The 25031-nt window shown below is 37.8% G+C and overlaps 2 protein-coding genes across 2 annotated transcripts in view; both read left to right on the plus strand.

Moving 5' to 3' along the window:
• The first annotated feature begins 11 nt into the window (after window positions 1–11).
• AFM (afamin) lies at window positions 12–18940 on the plus strand. Its single transcript, XM_010982784.3, has 15 exons — window positions 12–130; window positions 2255–2303; window positions 2608–2740; window positions 3446–3657; window positions 3850–3982; window positions 4589–4686; window positions 5456–5585; window positions 8320–8534; window positions 11513–11645; window positions 13610–13707; window positions 14778–14910; window positions 15652–15875; window positions 16710–16842; window positions 18015–18076; window positions 18787–18940. Exons 1-14 carry the CDS (start codon window positions 43–45, stop codon window positions 18048–18050), a joined length of 1815 nt encoding a protein of 604 aa, XP_010981086.3. The 5' UTR covers window positions 12–42; the 3' UTR covers window positions 18051–18076; window positions 18787–18940.
• Window positions 18941–22497: 3557 nt separating this feature from the next.
• The window catches only part of LOC105091321 (alpha-fetoprotein), a 37576-nt gene continuing 35042 nt past the window's right edge, over window positions 22498–25031 (plus strand). The window contains exons 1-3 of the mRNA XM_010982794.3: window positions 22498–22582; window positions 23722–23773; window positions 23921–24062. Of these exons, the coding sequence (XP_010981096.3) occupies window positions 22498–22582; window positions 23722–23773; window positions 23921–24062 (279 nt within the window). The remainder of the gene's footprint in view (window positions 22583–23721; window positions 23774–23920; window positions 24063–25031) is intronic.

Consider the following 25031-nt stretch of genomic DNA (forward strand, 5'->3'; position numbering starts at 1 on the left):
AGTTACATTACTTTCTTTTGTGAATGTGTTATCTAAAAAAAAATGAAACAATTAAAACTTACAGGTTTTGTTATTTTCTTTTTCTTTTTGACTGAATCCCTAACTCTGCCCACAAAGCCTCAAGATGTAGGTAAGAAATTTACTTGTATGTCAGCTAAGGAATGACTAAGTTGGGATAATTTCTATTTTTTCAACCTTGTTTTCTTTTAATTTAAGTTTTTACTTGCTTTTTCTTCCCTTTCCCTAGTTTATATATAATGATCAGATATCCTGAACTAACCTTCCCAGATTTTATATTTTGGTGGTCAGGTTACCCTGTCTATAGACAGAGGCAGTTATGGCACCCAGCAAATGGTCACCAGCCTCACGGCAGTGTTACTGGGAAATATAAGTCAGATTTGAAATTGTTGGCATTTCTTGCAAATGTGTACAGTGTATGGTAACAGGGAAACATTAGGTATGAGCTGGGATTTTTCTGGAACCTTTGGTTGTCCGATGAATGTCCTGACTAGATGGTGAACAGCTTCACAGTATGCAGCACTCTGCTTCTTCCAGCTGTGCAGTGTGTAAATGTCCCCAAGCCTGTGCCCCCCCAAGCCTGGCCGAGGCAGCGTCAGCCTGGAGGACATGGGGACTGTTACATTTCTTCTACTAAAAGGGGAAACATTTTGAACTTCATCTATTCAGAGGTGTCTTTTTGTAATCCCTCTGGTCTGAAAGGAATACCTTTTTGTAACGTGAACAAAGGTGCTATAAGTATTGCAGTGACCTTGAAGATCTGGACTGTGTCCAGACAGTTAAGACATTAACTTGGAACCCACACCACACCCCCTCCCCAACCATGCCTGTTAGTGAGCCCAGTCACAGTGTTGAAGAAGGTGGTCATTCTTGAGTATTCCTTCTCCTGGGCCCCTTGCAACAACTTAGTAAAAAACATCTTGTTGATTTTTGTCTCTAATATCTTTTGCATCCGCGTTTTCCTTTGCATTTCCATTATTCCTACCAAAATACATATCCTGCCAATTTCTCAATAGAATAGTTGTAGAAGTCTCCTAGTGGGCTTCTTGCTTTTGTCCACCCACCCATTCATTCTTCCATCCATGTATTTGACAACTAGTTCTTGTCACTTTCTATTTGTCAGGCACTGTGGAAGATCCCAGCATATCAGACATACCACTACCTAGCTGATGCTTCTTAGCATATAGAAATGGTGATATTACTATTCTGTATAAACTCTTTCAGTGGCTCTTCATGGCTTCCAGCTGGAGCCTAAATTACTCAGCTTTAGATGAAAGACCCCCATAATCTGAATGCAGGTTCTTTCTACCTTAGGTTCTGTTATTACTCTTTATGACCCACTTTCTCATCAATCGCAGGATTTCTTACTTTTGTGTTTTTACTTACGACCATTCTTTCCACACAGAAACATGAGACTCCTTATTCCTCAGCTAGCTGAAATCCTGCACATTTTTTCAAACTCCATTCATATGCCCCTCCTCCTATAATCCTTTCTCAGTTCCTCACTTAGAGATCATAAAGCATTCCTGGCATTTAGAACGTCATGTACATTCTACACTGGCTTATAGTCATGTTCCTGAGTCAAATGCACTGTAAGAATACTGAGGAACCCCCTGAGGTCCAGGGAAGATATTTTAGTCATCACTGATTGCCCATAGTATCCAGCGTAATACTTTGCAAAAGTAAGGACTCCATGAAAGTAGTCTATGTGAACACATGTAAATGTGCTCTGATTAGTATATGCTCTCTGGGAGGGAATCAATGATTTTAGACTAGTCCAGAGGTCGCCTAAATGTCTGTCTGGCTAACATTATAAACTTTACTGACCACCAGCATGCTGCAGCATCATCTCTTGTCAGGCACTGCTGTAGCATTGTACCACATAACAATGCACCTTCATAATACTTCTCTAGTCATACCTGATACATAGCATGGAGATGGTGCTTGTGTTTGACATTTGTGGCTGGGGAGCCATCAATAGCAAATCTGATGAGTTTGAGATTAATTCAAGTCCATCAACTTAATATTTTTTGAGCACATAATCAACTAATATCAACACGTAAGACCTAATACTTCATTCATATGACTTCTTTACTTCACGTTATACATGCCAAATTATTTTCTACCATCAGATTTTATTTTCTACTTTATAAATTTAGACATCACATACTGTCATTTATTGGGAAAATGTTAAAATATCAGGATATATAGTAACGTAAATTTCTTTGCTTTTCAGATGATGTCAGTGTCACCAAAAAATTTATAGAGGAGAATGTTGAATATATGTGAGTTTCTCTAAACTCATTTTGATGATGATGTTGTTTATCATAATCTCATCTGATATCTTCCAGAAACGTTAATGCTTCTCAAAAGTAATTTAAATATAAATTATATCAAAAAGTAAATATAGTATTAATCATAAAATTTGGATAAGGCAATTGAATCGTCAGGAAATTGTAAAACTTACAGCCTTCACACTTTGATAATTTCCTGAGGTTAGTTAGCAAGTGAGTGTTCCTATGAGTTTTTGTTGGACATACATGGACATTCTGCAGGTCATCATTGTGTACTCTGTGTGGACTATTGCAGCACCATCATTGCATTTGCTCAATATATTCAGGAGGCATCCTTTGAAGAAGTAGAAATGTTGGCGAAAGCCATGACAGAATACAGAGATAAATGCTTGGCTGACAGGACACTCCCAGAGTGTTCAAAATTAGCTGTAAGTAAATCATTTGCATTTCTTAAACAAACAAGCTTATTTGTCAACACTGAGCGAATTTTTGGCTCGGAAATATAAAAAGAGAGATGCTCTGCGCTCCTGTTTTTATTTTGCCCGACTGCAGAATTTAGGATAAGGCACTTCCCAGGAGGGATGCAATTCTGTGTTATGATGCCCAGGAGGACTTGGCTATGAGCTTGCAGTCCATGCCATGTGTACACAGGCAGGAAGGCAGCCAACAGCCTGACAAAGCCCGCAGAGGTACAGCGGTACCCTCTCCCCTGCCTCTCTCAATATGTGCTCTACTGTCACAGCCCCTTTTGTTGCCTTCCCCCAAACAGAGTCACCATCTGAATCTTTAGAAAACTCTTACTAAAACTGACTACTTAATACTTTACCAACACATTATTATGTTCTGTCCTTGACACTTTGCAAGAGTAGGAAAAAAGTCATTGTGTAAGGGAAACGTAATCAGTAAAGAAATAGGAAGAGGTTAAAGGGCCTCAGGTTAGGTTAGAGAAAGGGCCCCCAAATGTGGTATGGTTATCAAGGTATGGGTCAAAATGCTCTGCTGGTCATATTGGGAAAATTGGAATCTGTTCCCCGAAGGGTAACATACCACCCGTTTTCTCCCTTGTTGTCATCTCAGAAGGCTGAAAAACTTTACAATGAATAAAAAGTGTCTTTTACTTTTCTGTTGTCCAGAATGATGTTTTACTGGAAAATATATGTGCTATGGAGGGGCTTCCACAAAAGCATAACTTTTTACACTGTTGCCGTAAGATTGACGTAGAAAGAAAACTCTGTTTCCTCCATAACAAGAAGGCTGACGTGGGATTTCTGCCTCCTCTCCCTACTCTGGATCCTGAAGAGAAATGCCAGACTTTTAAAAATAACAGAGAATCTTTTCTAAATAAGTAAGTTTAATGTTAGTAGAAAAATGATCTAATTGAAGAATTTATCTTAGGCTAAATCCAATATCTATACCAAAGGAACATAGCTGGCTTCATTGATCACAATTCGTTCATTCTTCCCTTCCCTTGTCTACCATTCCTTCATTTTCCCTGTTTTTCCCCTTTCCCTCTTTCTTCCCCATTTTTCTTTTATAGTTATATCTATGAAATTTCCAGAAGGAACCCCTTTGTTTTTGCTCCTACACTTCTAACCGTTGCTGCTCGTTTTGAGGAGATGACTAAAACCTGTTGCGAAGAACAAGAAAAAGCTTACTGCTTTCGCACAAAGGTAAGTAGCATATTTATTTCATTAAAAAAGGGAGTCACTCCAAAACTGTAGATTTCTCCTTAAAATTAAATGATAGCAAAAGAGTTGTTTACCATTTATCCACCATTCTCTTGCCAATTTCACTGGTTTTTCAGCCCATTGACCACATGCTACTGATTTAAATTTCTTATTACCTGAGACATTTGAAAGACAATCGCTCATTTCCAGGGTCTCTCTTCTGGCTTTGTCTTCCTTGTAAATTGAAAGGAAGTCCTAGTAAGTAAATAACCAGGGTAAGAATGACATTGTATCCTTTATCCTGGACGAGTCCTCTTTTGGCCACCCACAACATTTAATCATCCCGGTAGAGATGGACAAGCTCACAGCGCACTACCCCACTCATCTTCCCACCAAGTGCAGCTGAGTCATTAGGAAGACTGGCTCCACCTTTTTAATGTGGTGCAAATTTATACTTCCTTTGATATATACATTTCCTAAGATAAAAATCTCTTGGATTTTCTGTTTCTGAGCAAACTTTGGAATTGTTTGGTTGGCATTTAGTTAAGAAATAAGAGAATAGTGGGATTTTTGCTGTTGCTTCAACAAAATTTTTTCTTTATCCTTCAGGCAGAACATTTCATACAATATTTAAAAGCATTGTCTTCTTATCAAAAAAATGTCTGTGGGGCCCTTATGAAATTTGGACCACAAATCTTACAATCTATGTGAGTTTTATAATATGTGTCTTGACTCTACTTTTATTTTCTTGTGTGTGTCCCATTTTTGTTACATCACTGATGAATTTTTATTTATACTCTTTCTAGTTCCCCGGGGGTTTTGAGGTGGGTCTCAGTCTGCGTAGATTGCTCAGAACCAGGACATTATGTCAGGATGAGAAAAGACCTGGAAGGTGGGGAGAACCCAGAGAGAAAGAGGGTTACTTCTGAGATATTTTTGGTTAGTTGGGAATCTGAATGGATCTGGGAGTTCCTAACTACGGTTTTAAAACCTCCACATGCTTTAGACATGACTTAACATCCATTTTGATTTTAATGACTAGGAGACAACCTTCAGGGATAAATTTTATCTCAAAGGCTCACCCTAATCCATTAGTAATGGTGCTAGTGCAATGTCCTGTGGAAAATTCTGAGATTTCAAATAGATCAGAAGGAAAGGTTTCTGTGATGGATTATCTATGCCTGCCATGGGCTCACAACAAGAAATGACGCTATAAAAATTATGCAAAAGGGCACATCTCTCAGGCCTTTTTTTTTTTTTTTTCCAGTCCTTATCCAGGACTCAAAATATCAGCCTAGGATTTTCAAAACGATCATGTGGGCTGTGAAATAGATAAACCACTATTTGGTAAAGCCGTCGGTGAAAAAGCAAGGGTACCAATGTCTGCTGCACTATTTACACTGCAACAGCAAAGAACTCCCTCTTGTCTTACTTGCTGTTCAAGTTGTTTCCATGGTTTACTGATTCTCTTTCCAGAAACACTGCTGTACTTAGTCAAAAATTCCCCAAGATTGAATTTAAGGAACTAACCTCCCTCCTCAAAGATGTTTCTTCCAAATATGATGGATGCTGTGAAGGCGATGTTGTGGAGTGCATTCACGGCAGGGTAAATATTTTATAAAACCAAGTAAAATAGTGATTTGGGACAGCCATTTTTAAATTCTGAAGTTGCCCTAACATGTGACTACTTACCACAGTAAAATCAGAATGTGAATAAATTGTTCAATAATAACATAAAATAAATAAAATAAAAAATAAAATGCTAACAAATAAGCCCCATTAAAACTTTGGAGTTTTTTATACATGGGGTTATTTTTAGATGACTCAGAAGATTCTATCTTATATGGCTAAGTGTGCATGACACAAACTCCAGAAATTTAGAATTTGTGAGCATTCATCTAGGCCAGACTAAAGTTTCCTTTAACATTGCAAATTCTCTTTTAGAGATATTGGAAATTTAACAGTAAAGGTCAGAAAATGATTTGTTATTATGTTTTTAAGAGCTGCTTTCCCTGAGTTTCTTCAGGCTACTTAGGAACCATCTTTCCAAATAAGTGGATACGTTCAATCAAAATAACTCTTAATCTAGTCTCTAAAGGGCATATACTAGTAGATATATTGTTGACCTAGCTGAAGTTGTTCATGCACGCAAAGGTAATACAATTTCATTAATTTCTAATGAATTTCAATAATTTTAATAATTCTAATTAAATTAGATTTTTTTCTTAGAGACTTTTAATTCACTTTACTGTTTCTAATTCACAGCATGTTAATTATGTTAATTAGATAACTTGAATTTTAGAATATGGAGATATGTACATTTTATTTCAAGTAGTTGACAATAGTTGTCCCCAAGAATTATTTTGTCCTTAACTGTTTTCCAATGAAAAGCAATCTCAATCACTATTACTTTTGTGCTGGTTAATTGTTTATGAGGATGTTGCTTTATAATATTAAGTATAATGTACTGAAGTAGGCTACAATTGAGAATTTTTCTATGAAGTTTGGAGCTGAGACTAAGGAATCATATCATATTCTTAATATCCTTTTATGTGATGCCTTTATGGAAAAATAAGAGGAATTGTATTGTCATTCATTCAAAATAGAAATGAATTCTCAGACAATAAGAGATAATTCATTTCTTTTTAATTTTTTTTCAATTAAAGTATAGTCAGGTTAGTGTTGTGTCAATTTCTGGTGTACAGCATAATGTTTTAGTCATACATATACATACATATATTTGTTTTCATATCTTTTTTTATTTTATAGGTTACTACAAGATAGTGCATATAGTCCCCTGTGCTATATAGTATAAAATTGTAGTTTATCTATTTTATATATAGTAGGTAGTATCTGCAAATACTGAATTTCCGATTTATCCCTTCCTACCTCTTTCTTCTGTAGTAACCATGTTTGTTTTCTATCTCTGTGAGTCTGTTTCTGTTGTGTAAATAAGTTCATTTGAGGTTTTTTTTTTTTTTTTTTTTTTTTAGATTCCACATGTAGGTGATATCGTATGGTATTTTTCTTTCTAGCTGTGGCTTACGTCACTTAGAACGACAATCTCCAGGTCCATCCATGTTGCTGCAAATGGCATTATTTTATTCTTTTTTATGGTTGGGTAATATTCCATTGTATATAAACACCACAACATCTTTATCCAGTCATCTGTTGATGGACATTTATGTTGTTTCCATGTCTTGGGTATTGTATATATGCTGTATTGGGTGCATGTATCTTTTTGAATTAGAGTTGAGAATTCATTTCTATTTTGAATGTGTTGCCTAGAATGATGCCTTAGGTGAGCTGCATATGTATTTGCAAAGCTTGGCTCCCTGGTTCTATGTGGTTTGTTTGAAATGTGGTGACAACCTCCATTCCATTTCTCACCTCAATCTAGAGCTTCATCTCATTCCTCAGCCTTAGTGTTCCTCAGAAGAAGATTCTAGGCAGGAAGAACAGCTTGAGCAAAGTCAGAGAGGTCTGGAAAAGCCTAGTGCTTTATGAACACAACATAGATCACGTGAAGCTAGAAAAGAGAGTAGGAGGAATGTGCAGCCTCATTCTGGAGAGTCAGAGAAGGGACTAGGGACTAGATCAGCTTTTAAAAAATCATGTAACTAATGTGTAAGCAAGATAACTTCACCTTTTCTTTTATTCCCATAACTTTATATGGAGGTCAGAATTGAGATAGAGTCAGGAGAGGGGACAGAGTAAGGTTTTCTATTTTGTACATGATTTGGTCATTTGAACAGCTTCAAATTAATAATATCTGAAGGAAAATGACAATAATGAGTAGAAACCTTCTTACATTTGAGAAGTCTTCATCTGGTAGTTGCTGTAGTGATTTATTTGTTTACCATTCTTTCATTCACTTATCAAATATTTATTGAGTTTCTACTACATGCGTGGCAAGGTAGTTTCAGGCCCTAAGAGGAGAAATCCAGGATCATAGATATTACAGTAACATGTCCTTGGTGGCCCTCATTCAAGCACAGGTGAATGCTTATGGGAAAAAAACAGTATTTAGAATTGAAAATGACTATGTATCACTGGAGTAAGGGTAAAATATTTAAAAGATTAATATTTAACAATGAATGTGAATTTGTGTCTATTTTTCATAATTATATCATCTAAAATCTTGAGAACTAAGGCTCACATTAACGTGAAAATTCATTGTATTAAATCAATACAAAATTTAAATATTATCTACCAAATTAGCTGATGAAACAATTCCAGACAACATGCCAGTGGTTGATTTTGTATACTATTTATGACAGTAAATCTAACCCTGAAGAAACTGTGAAAATAAAGTCACCTCTCATTCTTATTTGATACAGAGCAAAATTATGAGCCATATTTGTTCAAAACAAGATTCCATCTCCAGCAAAATCAAAGGGTGCTGTGAAAAGAAGATACCAGAGCGTGGCGAGTGCATAATTTACTCAAATAAAGATGATAGACCTAACGACTTATCTCTAAGAGAAACAAAGTTTACTGAAAGCAACAATGTTTGTGAGGAAGGAAATGCTGACCGCGGGAACTTCAAGACTGAGTAACTTAACTCTATATTGACATTTATAAGACAAACAGGAACTTTTGATTTGATCTATTTTGGCTAACGTGGGTGGAAGGAATAGGAACCTTTTAAAGCATTGGGTATCACATGATTTAAAAAAATCATGGCTATAGTATATAGTCTTTTTACATGATTTTAAGAAAATGCAACTGTGTTATAGTGATGGCTAACATTTATTGAGTACTTGATATGTGCCAGACAATGGGCTAAGTATAGGAGTATCTATTTTAATTCTCACAGTCATGTAAAGTAATTATGATTTCTCCCAGTTTTTAGATGAGCAAACTGAAGTACAAAGAAGTTAAGTAACTTGTTCAAGGTTCACAGTTACAATATGGCAGAGTAAAGATTTGACCCTGGAGGTCTGACCTCAGAAGTTTCAGGCTTAACTTCCATGCTCTGTCATCCCACAGCCATTCAGGGGAAAGACTAGAGGATCTGGAAACAAAAGGCATAGAGTTGAGTCCTGGCTGAGTCACTGGGACAAGTTAACTTCTCTGTATTTTAGGTAATCATATAAAAAATTCATCTAAGACTATTCCTTCAAAGTTTATAGGTAATGAAATATAATCCAGGGACTTGGTTAGACAAGGTTTTTATCCCCAATAAACTTTCATCAATAGGAAGACTCATCAATAAATGAGTGCAAGAAATATTCTATAATTTCTAACAGTACCAGGCTGTACAATACAGGTCATGTGGGGACAGAGGAGAAAGTCCCTGGGGGCCCTGGAAAGGCTTGATGGGGAAGAGGTACTTGAAGGAATTTTGGTGAGCTAGACAGAAGGGGTCACACCGACAGAAGCACAAAACTACATGGCGTATACGTGGTTGTAAATAGGGTTTCTGCAGTGAGAGAAGAGGATAGTGAGGGGTAGAGGGGTCAGATCACACAGGCATGCTAAGTAACGAGATGCCACTGACGGGTTTTCACTGAAGAATAAGGAAGGACAAAATCACTTTTGTTTTTTAGAAACTTCATCTGGAATGAATCCCAGTTTGGGACTTAGGTGGTTGGTAAGTAGTTCTCAGACTCAATGAGATGGGACCCATGGGGGAAGGTTTTGTGGGAAAGAATATGTTTGAATCCGACCACATTGACTTTGAGATGCCTGTCAGGTAACTAGTTGGTAACATCACGAGATGATTTTATATGTGAACCAGGAGCTTTGGAAGGAGGTCTGGATTGAAGAGACAGGTTACTGAGCACCTAGCAAATTTTAAATGCTTCTTGTCTATTAATTAATTTAATTTTCAAAATGACCTTCTGAGGTTAGAACACTTTTATAGCCTCATTTTACAGGCAAGGAAACTGAGGCATGGAAGTTAAGTAACTTGCTCCAAAGTCACACAACTAATATGTGGTGGAACCAGTGCAGATTCAAACACAACAGTGTGGCTCCAGCCTCCTGCTCTTCTGACCATGGTGCTCTATTGCTTCTCATGAGTCATGGATACTGAGTCAAATGAAACTAAACGATAGATGTAATGCATTCCACTTGTATCTGATGTGTGCTTGCTGAATGGAAGCGATTTGCATCCTCATCCTCATCATCTCCATCATCATCACTGTTACAACTAAGATAGGGATAGTTTGAAGCCTGGGGAGAAACCATAGTGCAACAAGGGACATGCTGAGCCAGAAACAGTAGAAGGTGCAGTTTTTTGGGGTGTAAACATTTGAGGCAAGACCCCAGCAGATCTGCCAGTTTGGGGTAGGCTTCTGGGAGGTTTTGTTTGCAATACTTTGGTGGTGTGTTTTTAGGTGTAATTTTATTCCTGGGGAAATGTTCGTGGCTTACATGAGCTATTAAGGGGAGACGTTGATTCTCTGAAGGTTAAACACCATTGCTTTAGGATATGGGAGTGCATCCCACAGACAGGTGGAGAAGCAGGAGAGACGGTGTCAGAAAAACCAAGAGAATTGAAGGCTGCAAAACAAAAAGAGATGAAAGAAGTCCCTTGGGCTTGAGGAACTTTTGTGAGGTATTGCTCTCACAAAACATAGACCATTTTTATTTATATTGTTTGAATAGACAAGATAGTTACCTGAAGAAGATTATACATAGCACAGCTGAGGTACTTAAAGAAAACACCTCTCTCTTGAGAAGAGAGACAGCTTAGTTTAAAAAAGAATGAAGTAGGCATCCTGTAGGACTTAGGTTCAGATTTTATGCTTCTATTAATAGCAAGGTGCTAAAGTGGTCTGACTTGGTTTCCTCAGCTTAAAACAGTACTTGTCTTGAGAACTAGGTGGATTTAAATGAGAAAGTGTTTATAAAGGCTAGGAAGTGTATCTTTGTCTTCTATGCCCAAAGCTTGATCCAGTGCCTAGCACCTACTAAGGGCTTAATAAGTGTTAGCCTCATCGCACTCCCTCTCCTGCTTTCTCCCCAAATCACACCCACCTCTACCCTCACTGAGGCCATGGAAGCCACAGCCAACGATTTAGAGCTGCAGGGGTGATTACGCTCATATTTGGCAAGTGACAGTAGGAGGTAACAGACAAAGGATGCTGCATAATCTCTCCTCAAGGTGGCACCAGGAATGGAGACAAAGCCATATTTTCATCATCTCAAGATGGGATATCGAAATGCATTTTCCAACAGAATTATACTTGATACGTATTTTCCAAAGCATTGGTGGCATGATCTACTATTGCTAATGCTTTATGGATTAAATCATTCTAATAATTAATGCTAAATACCTCTAATCATTCCATCCCTCCAAGTAAAAGCATCGTTAGTTTACAACATGATATGGAAGAGAATCTTTGCGAAATGATCTCCTTTAGTCAAAATATCTTAAATCACCCCCTGACCACACCAAAGGAGGAACTTTGCATTTGAAAGCGGACTCAGTATTAGATGATGTGACTGGGCTAAAAGAGAGCAGGATTTGGTGTTTCTCTCTTTCTCTAAATTCTAATACACAAATTATTTTACACATCACAGGTTTCTTTATGAATACTCAAGGAGACACACAGAACTGTCCATACCAGAGCTGTTAAGAATTGCTGAAACGTATGAGGATCTCCTAGGAGAATGTTGCAACACGGAAAACCCTCCAGACTGTTACAGAGATGCGGTAGGTTCCATCCCTGTAGGCTCAGAGAATTCACAAACAAAACAAAACAACAAATGCTTAAAAATGACCAAAGTTTTACTGTAGTTCAGAGGATAGAAAACGTGATTGACCAATCTGAGTCTACCTTAAATTCGGTGTAAGCTGATCATTGGGAAGACCAGTATCAACAGTTTGGGTTATGCATAAAGTTTTGAACTTTAACCCTGTGTCTTGATGCAAAAAACTCTTTCCATTAACATTAAGCATTTGTATTTTTATTTATGAACTCTATTTTCTTGAGACATATTGAATTTTTTTATAATTGCCAAAATAATAAATGATTATCAAAGATGATTAGGAAAGTACCAAAAGTTACAAAAAAAAAAAAAACCTCAAAACCTTTCTGATTCTGTCACAAGAAATAGCTATAATTAACATTTTCTATATATATATGCAGATATGTGTGTGTGTATGTTTAAAAGTAAAATTAGAATAACATTTTTTGAAGAAATCTTTGAATCTGTTTTTTATTTAGTATCATAAAAAACATTTTATATTATTGAACAGACCTCAAAATATACTTTATTTTAAATAATGATATCCCATCATAATAACTTATTTAACTGCTCTCTTACTGTATAGTGGACATTTATTTAAGTTTTCAAAAATTTTATGTCAACCTAAGTATTTCATCCCATTTATCTTTATTAATATTTATGGTTATTTTCTTAAGATAGATTATCAGAAGGAAAATTATTAGGTCAAAATATATAGACTTTCAAAAAAAAATTGATAAAAATGGCCAAGTTACTTTCCAGAAAGTTTTTACCAACATCTAGTCCTATAACGGTACTTGAAAACGCTTTTTGCACCCCCCCATCTTCACCAACATTGCACATGGAAATTAACTTTGCTTGATTTACATGTAAAAAATAATGACTGAGTTTGAAGAATTTAACTGATTTTTAATGAAATTAAGCTTTTTCCATGTGACTTTAGCTATCGTAGTTATAAATTTCCCAGATCAATTTGTTCATGTTGTTTACCCATTTTCCTGTTGAAATTAGTGTGTTTTTTAATATCAGTTTACATGCACTCCTTATGTATTACAGAAATGAATTGACATTTCTGATTTGTTTCTCATTTATTTGATATGTGCTGCTTTTGCTTTATTTAAAAAATTACTTCCATTTGCCAGAAAAGCCAGTTTACACCCATTCGTATTTGAGCAAGAACTAAAAAGACTTGTTTCAGCCCATCTTTGCCGCTCTTCCTAATGAGGAGGTCTATTCCTGATCCTTAAATGAATCGTAGTGCTAGAAAATTCTTTTTATTGCATGGAGACACAGTTCATCCCACAGCATCATCCACTAGTGTGTAGCTTTCTCTCTGGTGGTCACTTAGTAGAGGTCCAATTTTATGCCACATGAGAGACAGTTTGTCAAATATTTGAAGACAATTATTGGCGGTTGTAAGTTCCAATTCTAAAGGATGAAAAAGAAGGTATAAAAAATACATGTGATTACATGTAATTAAAACTGTTCTGTAGCAACACTGACTTTCTGGGTGAGGCTAGGCAAGTCTCTTGACTTCATGAAGGCAGATAACAGCTGCTCTGGCCACTTCAAAGTGAGAATCATAAAAAACATTTTACATTATTAAACAGACTTCAAATATGACCGTTGTCAACATCAGATTTGAATTCTGCTTTACAGACTGGAAAGCTTTATAAAATGTACAAGGTAATGTTGATGAAAAATGTGAACTTTCAGATTTTATCAAAAACTACATCTGTGTCTATAACTATAATTGAAAAGATTCAAATTCTTACATACATAAAAAGTTCCCCTGAATTTAGTATAATGTGTGGTGATGATAGTTTGAAAATACTATATAATTTAAAAAGGCTATTAGACAAGTTGACATGAAGCTTCTGATTAAATTTTAGATAAAATCTTCATAAACATGATTGCTCTTATTTTCAGGAAAACAGATTCAATGAGACAACTGAGAAAAGCCTCAAGATAGTACAGCAAGAATGTGAACATTTTCAGAATTTGGGGAAGGATGACTTGAAATACTAGTAAGTGGTTTGCACAAGTAGGTAAACACTTGTGACCAGGGTAAGATAAAGAGTACCACAAAGTGTCAAAAATTTAGCTCAAGCTTTTAGTTGTGGTGAATTCATAAACTCTGGGAAAGAATAAAAACCCAAAAGTCAAGAATGCATATTGAGGTGTCATATTAAGTCTTCAGCAGGAATGAGGCTAGAAATTGAAGAAATATAGGATAGGATTCTGGACAAATTGATTCTCTGATACTTTAGTTTTTGTTTGCACTTGCCTTTCTCACTCTCAACCCAGAATTTCTGAAGTGTGCCCCATGGCAGGTTTGGAGGGTGGACTGGATCAAATTTAGGTTGTTACAATTTCCAAGGAAAAGATGGTTTTCCCAGGATTTAAGCCTATCTTAAAGAAATAATTTAAAGTTTAAGTTTAAAGAAATAGTTTAAAGAAATAATTCTGGATGTGCTTACCACTTTAATATTTATTTTTAAAGTACTCTTGTGAGCATTCATGAATAAAATGAAGTTTGTTCTGAATTATCTTAATTAATTACCATGCTAATGTATTATGTGTTGAAACCAAACATCTTCAAATCAAAACAGAACACAGTTAAAAAAATATGATTTCACTATTCCTGCATTCTGTTAGCTGAGAAGTCAAACTCAGCCCATTAAAGATTTTGTTTCTGTCATCTCAGAGTATCTATTTCCAACATGTATCTATTAAATTTTCCCTTTAAAATATGTATTAACTCTGCAAGGAATTTCAAGCAGGATTTCACATACTAGCCAAGATATTTGCTGCCAAGGAGCTCCTATACTCATAGGTAAAACAAGATGGGCAAATCTGAGAGTTTCTGAGATTATCAGGAAATTAGAAGGAAGCTGAAATACAGAGATCTAGGAGGCAGGGTGCAGGAAATCAGGGAGCAAAGAGACTGTTCTCTACCTTTTTATGAGAGAGCGGAGCCTCACGTTGCCCTTACACTGGTTGCCCCTAGACTTGAAGGGATGGGGTTCCAATAGCTAGACAAGGGGAAACTGGTGTCTGCTTTTGTTCAGAACCAAACAGACAAATGTTCCTTCAGCTACCTCATCAAACTCACAAAGATAGCCCCCCAGCTGTCCACTGAAGAGCTGACCTTTCTTGGCAAAGAGATGGTGATAGCATTGACCACCTGCTGCACCCTGAGTGAAGAGTTTGCCTGCGTTGATAATTTGGTGAGCACGGCCCACATACCTGACTACTCCTAAAAGAAAACAGAAAGGATATCTGCGTTCCCTGATTCATAGTGATTATCCATCTGCCCTCTCTTCAGTGTTTTCACATTGTTTAGCAAGGAATGTTCAGTTCTCCTTTTTGGCTCACTGTGTTAAAATCCTAAAGAGGTAAAAGGGAACGTCTTAAGTATTTTCTTGGGTTTCTTCAAATCATCTTTCTTACTTCTTGTTTATATTAGAAGTAATCATTAGGGCAAATGACTTGGAGTCACAATGTTGTTTCAGAATGATAAAACCTTATAAATTTAAGTATGTTACAAATTCTCCCTTTTGCCCACCCTGGGTCAGTAAGAGAATTGCTGCTTCCAGCCCAGCCAGCTCTTGGGTGAATCTCTTTAGGGATGGGGTGGACAGTACCTGGAGGACCATGTCCCGGGAGGGGAATAAATTTAAGGGCCACAGTGTCCTGCTGCCCCTTTCAGTTGGCTGTTTGCAGCTCTGTTCTCACAACCACAGATTTGCATGCATGCTAGTAAGGGTTAAGCCATAGGCATTTGTACTGCTGTGGCTTCCATTTTTGTTACAATGCCATTGAGGACCCCGGCCTCTGCTTTTCTTTGCATGTAGTGCCACATTACGGGTGAGTGGATTTTTCTGACTAAAGTTGATGGTGCTTTTAGAACGATCTAACTGTTCATTTAACCAGATTTCAAAGCTCCGTTGTAACTTTCATTGGTACAGATGGATTTAGTTCTTGGAGAGTTATGTGGAATAAATGAATATCAAAACATCAACCCTGCTGTGGACCACTGTTGTAAAACAAACTTTGCCTTCAGAAGGTCCTGCTTTGAGGGCTTGAAAGCGGATAAAGCCTACGTGCCTCCACCTACCTCTCAAGGCTTGTTTACCTTTCACACAGACTTGTGTCAGGCCCATAACGAGGAGCTCCAGAGGAAGAAAGACAGGTACCAACATTCTCTCCTGTCATCTTTTACTTCAGCCTGAAGACACATCGCGGATCAGTGAGAAGGTGTATTGTGAGGGACACGTGATTTTGGTGCCATAATCCTGTTCCTTCTGTCTAATGGTCTAAGTCTCTTCAATTATATGTTAAAATCTAGCTAGTCTTTTCCTTTACTTGAGACTTGGAATGTCCACGAGACTGTAATTTGGAGAGGCGAGTTAGGGCAGCTCCAGAAAGGCCTATGGTCGGTTCATACTGGATCAGATTTCCTTGAAAGAGTGTCACAGATGATTGTTTTGAGAATCTCTCTCAACGTTTGAAGGTATGAGAGGCCCCCAAAGGACAGGAATTTTGCTTTTGTTTTCTCAGGCAATGCTTTAAATGCCAAGGAATCAGATCTTTTTTCTTTCTTTCTTCCTTTCTTTTTTTTTTTTTTCTTAAATTTAAGCAGTGTCTATACAAGTGGACTGGAAACAGTATTTGTTTACTGAAGAAGGGGAAATGGAGGTTGTTTTGGGAGTCAATTATCTAGAAAGATCAAATGTAGTCACATATTCTACACTACTGTGCAAAATGAAGACTCACTATATGTTAAATTTTTTAATACAATTTTATCCATGCTTACAAAATCCTCAAAAAGAATGTCCCCATGGAATCCATCCCATAAGTTTAACCAAATTCAGGAAATCCTTTCAAACATGGAATATTTTAACTTTAGACATTCACCCAAAAGGAGATTCCTAAGACATGTGATTCTATATAGCCAGCCTTTTGGAGAAGGAGGACTTTAGAAAGAAATCATGAATTAATTCTATTTGACATTGTTGGGTCACAGGTTTCTGGTCAACTTAGTGAAATGGAAGCCTGAACTTACAGAGGACAAGCTGCGGTCACTGCTGACCGATTTCACTAAGGTGGTGGCCACGTGCTGCAAGGCCGAGGGCCCCGCAGCCTGCTTCAGTGAAGAGGTACGTCTAGTTCTTTCCCCCCGAGATTCCACTGGCATTGCTGGGCACACAGAAGGAAGCAGAACTCCCCGTAGGACACTGCTTCCTCCCAGCCCCATCTGCCGGGCTGGGGAGGTTCCAGAGCACAGTCACCGCACAATCACAGGCAGACATCTCTCTGACGGGGGGGGGGGGGGGGGGGGGGCCTGGTTCCCTGGCGGCAGCATGGTCAAGGAAAAGATGTCAGGAAAACACGGGTTCTTATGCCGGCGGTCTTGGTCATGTAACTTAATCTGAACTGCAGTCCATCATCTGTAAATGAGGATGGAAAGAATTATCCTTGAATATTACCACTCATTTTTTAAAATATGTAGTTCAACTGACCTATCATATCAGCTCCAAAGGGAGGGAGCAGGAAGGACATTGGGGTGGCTGCGTCACCTCCCCTGGCTTTGTCCCAACATCCCTCAGTAGAGAATGCCTGTGTGTGAAGTGAGGAGGTGTGAGGGGAGGGTGGCAGAGGAGAAGCAAAGAGACATGTTCCTTGACGGGTCTCACTCGGGTGATGGGGTCCGCCGGCTCGCTCCCGGATCCTCCAGCGCCTGTGAGTGTCAGCCCCGGAGACGGCTCCTTGGAAGGGTCTTTCTCACTCTTTCTTTCTTAGCCACACCCACTCCCCTCCAGACTCACGATTGGTGCACACACGTCTTTATTCACATTCACATGCTTCGTGCACACTCACAGGCACACACACACACAGACACACAGACACACACACACACACACACACACACACACACACGGCATTCATTCTGGTTGAGAGCCCTCTGCTTTTCCCAGTGAGTGTTTAGTCTGTGGGAATTTTTTTTTTTTTTTTTGGTCCCAATTATCAGTTTTTTTTTAAATCGTGCTTAATTTAATTAAAGGGTATTAATCAATATCTAGCATTTACCTGCGTGAGTGTGTGCATTGAGACTGTGGAGAGGGAGGGGCGGATTCACTGGCAGTTTGTAAAAGCCTGGGTGTATCTGTTCCCAAGTTTGCTTGAAGTGTTCACTGTCTCTTCTATAACGTGGGAGTGGTTTAACTTCCCAAAGCTCGAGACTACATGCTTCTCTAAATTTAGATAGTAATGTCTTAAATTTTTCTTCCTGTGTGTTTTTATTTCTTTCCTTTTTTTTTTTCCTTTCAAGGGTCCAAAATTGGCAGCCAAAAGCCAGGCTGCTTGAAAAACATCAAGTAAAACCCACCACAGGTAACACCCTCTATCTTCATCAGTTGATGAAGGTATTGCCATCTTATCTGGTCACCCGGCTTTTCCCCTCTCAGGCTTCCATGTCTGTCTCTGGTTCCTCCCACATACCTTGTACCTAACAGACCCCAGTACTGGTCCTGTGATGTTTCTCTGGGTCTCAGTTACTCCTAATGGGGTGGTGCTGCTGCATTTGTGTCAGCGTTTCCCTTACTATTCCAGCAGTTTCTCAGTAGCCAAAGGCTCTCACTCCACCTTTCTGCTGTTGCGCTCAGGTGTCTGGACCAGAAAGGAGAGGAAGTTGAATCTCTGAATGTTGACAGGGAAGAGCAGGAGTTTGGGATGGGCAGACAGGCCTCAGTAAATCTGTGCTAAGAGTCTTGCTGCAGCATTTACATCAATGAAGAGTGATATGTTTGTGATTCAAAAAGATATATTAAAAAAAAGAAAAAAGATATACATGGGATGCCTTCTCCCCTGCAGTTTATGTAAGATTCATTTACAAACTTTGGGAGCAAAACATTGTATAGATATAGCAATGACGTTCAATGTTGTGGAAGAGAGACCTGGACCCCCACAGAGAGGAGGTTTGGATCTACAAAAGGCAGAACATAGTTAGCACGGACAGTTGTTTATATACATGACTTCCCATCATCCAAGTTATAGCATGTCATATTCTTCTGCTGCACGACATACTATTTTTCTCTTCCCAGGTTGTGGAGAAAAGGAAGAAAGACCAACCTGCCTGTTTCCTAGCTGTCCTGTGGTGAATTACATTTTCTGAGAAGAGCACAGTGGAAGGATTCTTCTGGAACCTTTACCTGAAATCATGTTATTGCAGCAAGCAATAAACTACAACATTATAAAGTTATTTCTCAAAGACTGATTGTCATATGTCAACTTGATATCAAAATTAAACAGTCAAGGGTCATTCACTCCATCAGCACCTTTGGCTCACGGGCTAGGTCTACTCTGCTACCTTTTGGAAGACAGAACTCTGAAATAGCAGTTGTGTGGGCAGACTCCTCCCAGATTCTCTTCTTGCTGCTTCTGGGAAGGAAATGGGAGTTGATGGCACGAGACATGTCCTCTACTTTTACTGCTCTTACTAGCTGGCACTGAATGTTTTCAGTGTACCAAACATTGTCCCAGGTATTATCTCATTGAATCCTAACAACTCTGTGAAGTCAACATCATTTTTATTTCCACTTTACAAATAGGGAATCAGGCTGGGGGAAATAAACTAATCTGTTCAATGTCATACAACTAGTAATTGGTAGAACCGAAGTTTGAATTTGAGTCCTCTAATCCCAGAAGGATATTCTTAGCCAGTGTATACACAACCTCTTAGGGAGGGCCGTGATGTGTGCGTTATGTAATCCATTATTCAGAGAGAGGGAAAAGTGCCCGAGGCATCAGTGGCCACTCTTTTCTTTCTCCATTTCACAACACAGTGGCTGTTATGCCGGGGCTGTGAGTGCTTGGTGGTGACATCTAAGGAGAGGGAGGGTTAAGATGTGGGAAGCCAGGACATGAAGCTTGGTCTTCGGCTTGTAGCCTGATCATCCTGACCCTTCTTCAGACCTTTAAGGTTTTTAGTACTTCAACGTCTGAAATTGAAGATGATGATGGTCTGATAGATAATATATGAAAATATTCAGAGTTCTTTTGGTTTAATATTTAGAGCATAGCCTTTGGGATTCTCATTCATTTATTCAACAAATATTTATTAGATTCCTACTGTGTGTCAGACATTGCAGATACTGATGTGAGCCAACTAGACATGGTTCTTGTGTCCCACGGGCAGAGAAGAAGCAATCACATGGGTGCAGGATGGAAAAAGACCCCTACTCTGGGTGCACGTGGCACCGGCACTCAATCTAAGCTCAAGATGCTGGGTGGGGGCTTCATATTCCCACTGCCATTAACCTACTGAATGGCCTCAGACACAAGTTCCCTACAATCTAAGACCCCCTTTTCTTGGTGTAGGTTGGGAGAATAGTCTCCATCTCATAAAGACTTTAAAGAATGTATTAAATTAGTGTGTAAAGTACCCAATACAAAGGTCAGCAGGTAATAGGAGTTTAATTCATGAAGCTATTTTACCCTTTTACCATTTTCCTAAACACTCCCTTTTATTAATGAGGGTAACAGGGAAGAAACTTATACTTAAGTAAAGGATAATAAGTTGAGTAAAGAGAAAGAAAACAGAGCACTGTTAGCTAATTGAGTTTGGTACCTGCAAGTGGATTGTTCTGTGTCCAATGCTGTGCTCAGAGCAGTGGACATGAAACCAGAGACCCGGGAACCTGCGGCCACCATGATCTCTGTTATCACAGAGGAAACGGCCATATGGCTCTTTCTGCTGACGAGCCAGAGAACACACTGAGAAAAAGCAGGTAACCAGTGTGAAGTGAGGAAAGGAGGAAGAGGGATGGTTTATTCAAAAGTCAGATTTTGCCTGGTATTCCACTGCACTGAGAGGATTGTGAACAAGGGCAAGTCCCACTTACTCTGTGTCACTCAGAACTCATACTAACAAATAGAACATATCTGACTCACTTGATGCAGGAAGAATTTTCTAGTAGCAGGGATATTTGTAAATGGTCTATAATGAGTGCCAAGACGTTACATGCGTGAGCAGTCGCCACAGGTTTTTGATGGGATCCAGGCAATCAGTCTTGGTCTTTCTAAGGGTCCTTCAAACTCCGTTTCTATGACTTGGACAATAATTAGGTTTGCTGTGATAACAGTATTTTTAAAAAGTCATCATTGTTTCTCGGACTTGTATGCCATACGTTTTTGATCTTAAAGGTCAGCATACTCTCGTAGAGAACAAATTCTGTGCTGTCTTTTGAATTCTATCACAAAAACCATTCCCTTGCCTTTGCTTAAAAAAATCCTATGACTTGTCTTTCTTCTGGTCTGAAATTCCACCCTTAATCGTTAATAGAGGACTTAACATCTTCTTATGTTTTTGAGAATCTCTTACTCTGAGAGAAGAGTTTCCATGAGAAGTTAATTTTGTCTGACTTTTTAAAAAGAGGAATTAGTTTAGCACACATATAACAGGTTTTTTTTTTTCTCCTTAAGTGCAAGCTCCAATCAGTTAATAGTGGCTGTCCTGTGGCATTGTGCTGTGAATGATTCTAAGGCTGAGTCTAGGTTCAGAGAGAAAGAGTGCAGTGATCAATTAGTAATGTCTGCAGTGGGTGACAGTCTGACAGCATTCACCCAAAGGATTTGCCATCCCTAGAGAAATAGGTCCATTTCTGATAGTTCCAGGAGGCTTAGAGTAAAATCTCAAGGGGACAGCTCTAAGGATGCAGGATAGGAAGATATGCTGAGAATTAGGACCATTTAGAGGACCCTGAAAATCATGATGAAAACCTGCCAAAGATGGCCTTCCCTTTACTGAGCCTGCCTTTCTATCACACAGGGCCATCTATATTCTTTACCATAAGCCAACGTGTCCCAAATCTAAATAATAACAGATTTGTTGTTGTTGTCTTTAGGCAAATATATCTTTGCCCAGGAAACCAGAAATGAGACTTTGTGGGGAGCAGAATCAAGCAATAGACTATCAGCCTTAAAGATGATCTGGTCCAAACCCTCCCTCTGTAAATGAGAAAGCTGAGGACAGGGACAATTAAAGTAGTAACCAGTGGTCTCCTGTTTCCAAAACTTTTGGACTTTATGTTTATCTTAAACTTTTTGTTCAATTAGTAATCACCTGTTTCTTGCCCTAGACCCAAGAAGTGGATGACAGGCGAAGTGGAAAATAGCTGAGGAATGTTGGGACCTTAGCTTTCAATACTAGCTCTTGGGTGGTGTAGGTTTTGACATTAGACAGAGTTGAATTTTTACCTGTGAGTCTGTGAGCAAATTATATGACCCTGAGTCTTCATTTCTTATTCAACAAATAAGAATATTTCTATCTAACTATAGTCATATAAATTAGGTCGTGTTCCCTTGAGTTTGTTCCCCACTCTCTCCAGGGACTTGAAAATGTGCCCAGCACTGGAATGGGGCCCTTAACCATTGATTTGAATCTCGGATAGTCATGTTTACATGATCTTCTGCAATTTTAGAACTTTGTACATGTCAACAGGCATTTCTAGGAAGTGAGACGTTTACCAAAAAGTGTTTATCGATTACTGTATTACAAGATCAACATGATGCAATCTTGAAAAGACAAGTAGATTGACATGACTCAATCCAGTATTCGTTAATGAATGCCATCTATCAAAAATATTTCTTCATTTTCATGAATTTCTTTAATTTTTGGAGGGTCATAGTGGCCTGGAAAAAGTATTCACCAATAAAAGGTTAATTATTAATAGTAATTCATTGGAAAGAATATAAAAAGATTCTTTAATTCTCTCAAATGATAGAACACTTTCTATAAACGTTCATCTGAAATGATGAAGACTGTTAGATCCATCTCTCTTCTTGTTTTCTTCAGCTACATTAACTGTCAGACTCTTCAGAGAAGTTTGCTAGATGCAGGTAGGGAAACTTATTTATAACCTATACCTTCCATGTGCTAATAAATGAGGCATGTTGACTACTAACATGTATATGGAAAAGCATATGTTTCTCAGTGCTCATCACTGTCCAATAGTCATTGAAAATCGCTAGAAATTAACTTAGTGGATACGGAAAGAAAACTAATATACTGAGGCAACACACACACAAGAAGGTCTCATTTTTGCCTTACTTCCACTCTAGGTGAGAGAATGATACATTTCAACTTGTCTTTAAAATTGGACAAATTATTTTACAATGTGCTTATAGTAGCAAGAATAATACTATGAGCTACATTATTCAGTACCTATTATGTGCCAGGCACTGCACTCAATGCTTCACACATAATTTAAATTAAATTTTCATTTAATCCTAACAACCACCCAAAGTAGTAGAACTTATTTACATTTCATAGCCAGAGAGACAGAGACTCTTGAGTGCTTAAGTTAATTTTCCAAGACCATATTAAGTATCACAGCTAGCTATTGAACTCAGAAGAGCTGTCTCCAAAGCCTTTTCCTGTTAACATAGCAAATAATAATGGTTTCTTTATTCAATAGATAGCTCTAAGTTCTCTAGAAGCGATTGGTATAAGAGAGAAGCCACTTCTTTCAATAGAGAACATGCGTATGTGTATGTGATGAGTTGAGGTGACGAAGATGAAGATGATGAGTGAATCCAAGATGTATGAGATGCCATCTTTCCCAAATTAAGCCTGACAAGGTGTTAATGCTTATACTTCTGTTCTTAATACTATACTTTAATTTTCTTAGTATTCTTCGGGTGTGCTAGTAACTCCTAAAGTAAAGAGCTAGATAACCAAAAAGCCAAGTTTAATTAATTCAGAAGTGTCAGTACAGGTACGTGCAACTTATTTGTAGGCCAATGATAGATTTCAACTATATCATGTATTTGAATAGAAATAAATTATTCACAGAACACAGTTTAAATACAAGGAAAGAAAATTCTTGTAATTTGTTCTGACTTATGATGTAAACAAAAACAGATCTGGAAATTTATGAGTGAATAAATATAGATTTGAATTATAAGAGGATTTCGGTTTGGAAAATTTCATCTTTTGCCAAAAAAAAAAAAAAAACCCAACTCTTTTTTTTTTCCAGCCATGCAGCACACTAATAACCAGGATTATCTAGAGAAGAACTTAAGAGATGTGTGAGTTTTATTATCAATATTCTTTGGTATGAAATTTAAAATCATGTTAGTTTTGGGGGGCAGGGAGTAGGGCAATGATATAACAGGATTGGTGGAGGAAACGAGTTTGATTCTATCTTCAGCATTCACACCAGTGTTCTGTTACAGCACTAGTATTATGGTCACACAGTTTCTCCAGAAATTGACTTATGAAGAAGTACAAACGAGTGTTAAAGAGCTGCTAGACCTTGCAGAGAAGTGCAAGAGCCTCCAGCCACATGAATCACCTTCAGAATGTTGTCACCAACTGGTAGGTGAATTATGGTCTGCCCTTTTCTCTCTATTTTTTTAAAAACTAAATTGCAAATAAAAGATGTTGTTAGGAGGGGGCATGATAGGATAATTAAGCAAGGGATTTTAAGGCAACAATATGTACTTGAGACACCCTCAAGATATAATCTTTGTTGGTTTATAAACCTACAGTTTTTCAGTTCATACCTGGGAGATAAGACTGAGAACCAAACACTCAAAAGAATGAATTATACCCTGGAATGCTCATTTGTTAATTTAGGGTGGTTACTCTGCTGCTGTCACTAGAATATGCTTGTCTGAGAGCTTCAAATCATGATTCCTGGGAAACTGAAGTACTCATTTTGAAAAGTTTCTAAGAGAATAAGAAAAAGAAGAAAAAAGTGAATATTATTATAGACTCTTTTCCACTTAGTAGAAAATCTTGAAAATTACTATTATCTCTTAGAAAGTATGTCTCTCTTGTGATTAAAGAATTCTTGATAAACACTAACATATTCTTACAACCTGTACATTTTTGATCAATCATTCTCCTGTGAACAGTTTAAAATAGAAATGAATAGTTTTCTTCTTTATTTACATATTTTTTTCACTCCATCTTCTTGTACTAACACCTACTTTTTTTAATCTAGACTCTAAGTAGTCATAGAAAAATCATTGGTTTTATTAGAGATACACTTTAAATGAAGCACTTCTGTCAGTGGCCAGCCCCACTTATTTTATAGTGGTTTCTCCTTATTTTCACTTCAAAAGATGACCTTTTCCTGCCCTTATCCCCCAAATCTGGAAACATATGTCATTTGAAGTCTACAGCATCCTACACATTTACTGCCTTCCAAAGGTATTTGAAAACTAACTGAATCATTACATTTCCATTTGAATATTTGACACTGAATACACATGCCTCAGAGTTCAATTCTGAAAATAAGTTTCTATGGAAACCAAACTAAAAACAATGAAGAAGCAAGGA

The sequence above is a fragment of the Camelus dromedarius genome, chromosome 1, assembly GCF_036321535.1.
Source record: "Camelus dromedarius isolate mCamDro1 chromosome 1, mCamDro1.pat, whole genome shotgun sequence".
In the NCBI taxonomy this organism is placed as follows: domain Eukaryota; kingdom Metazoa; phylum Chordata; class Mammalia; order Artiodactyla; family Camelidae; genus Camelus; species Camelus dromedarius.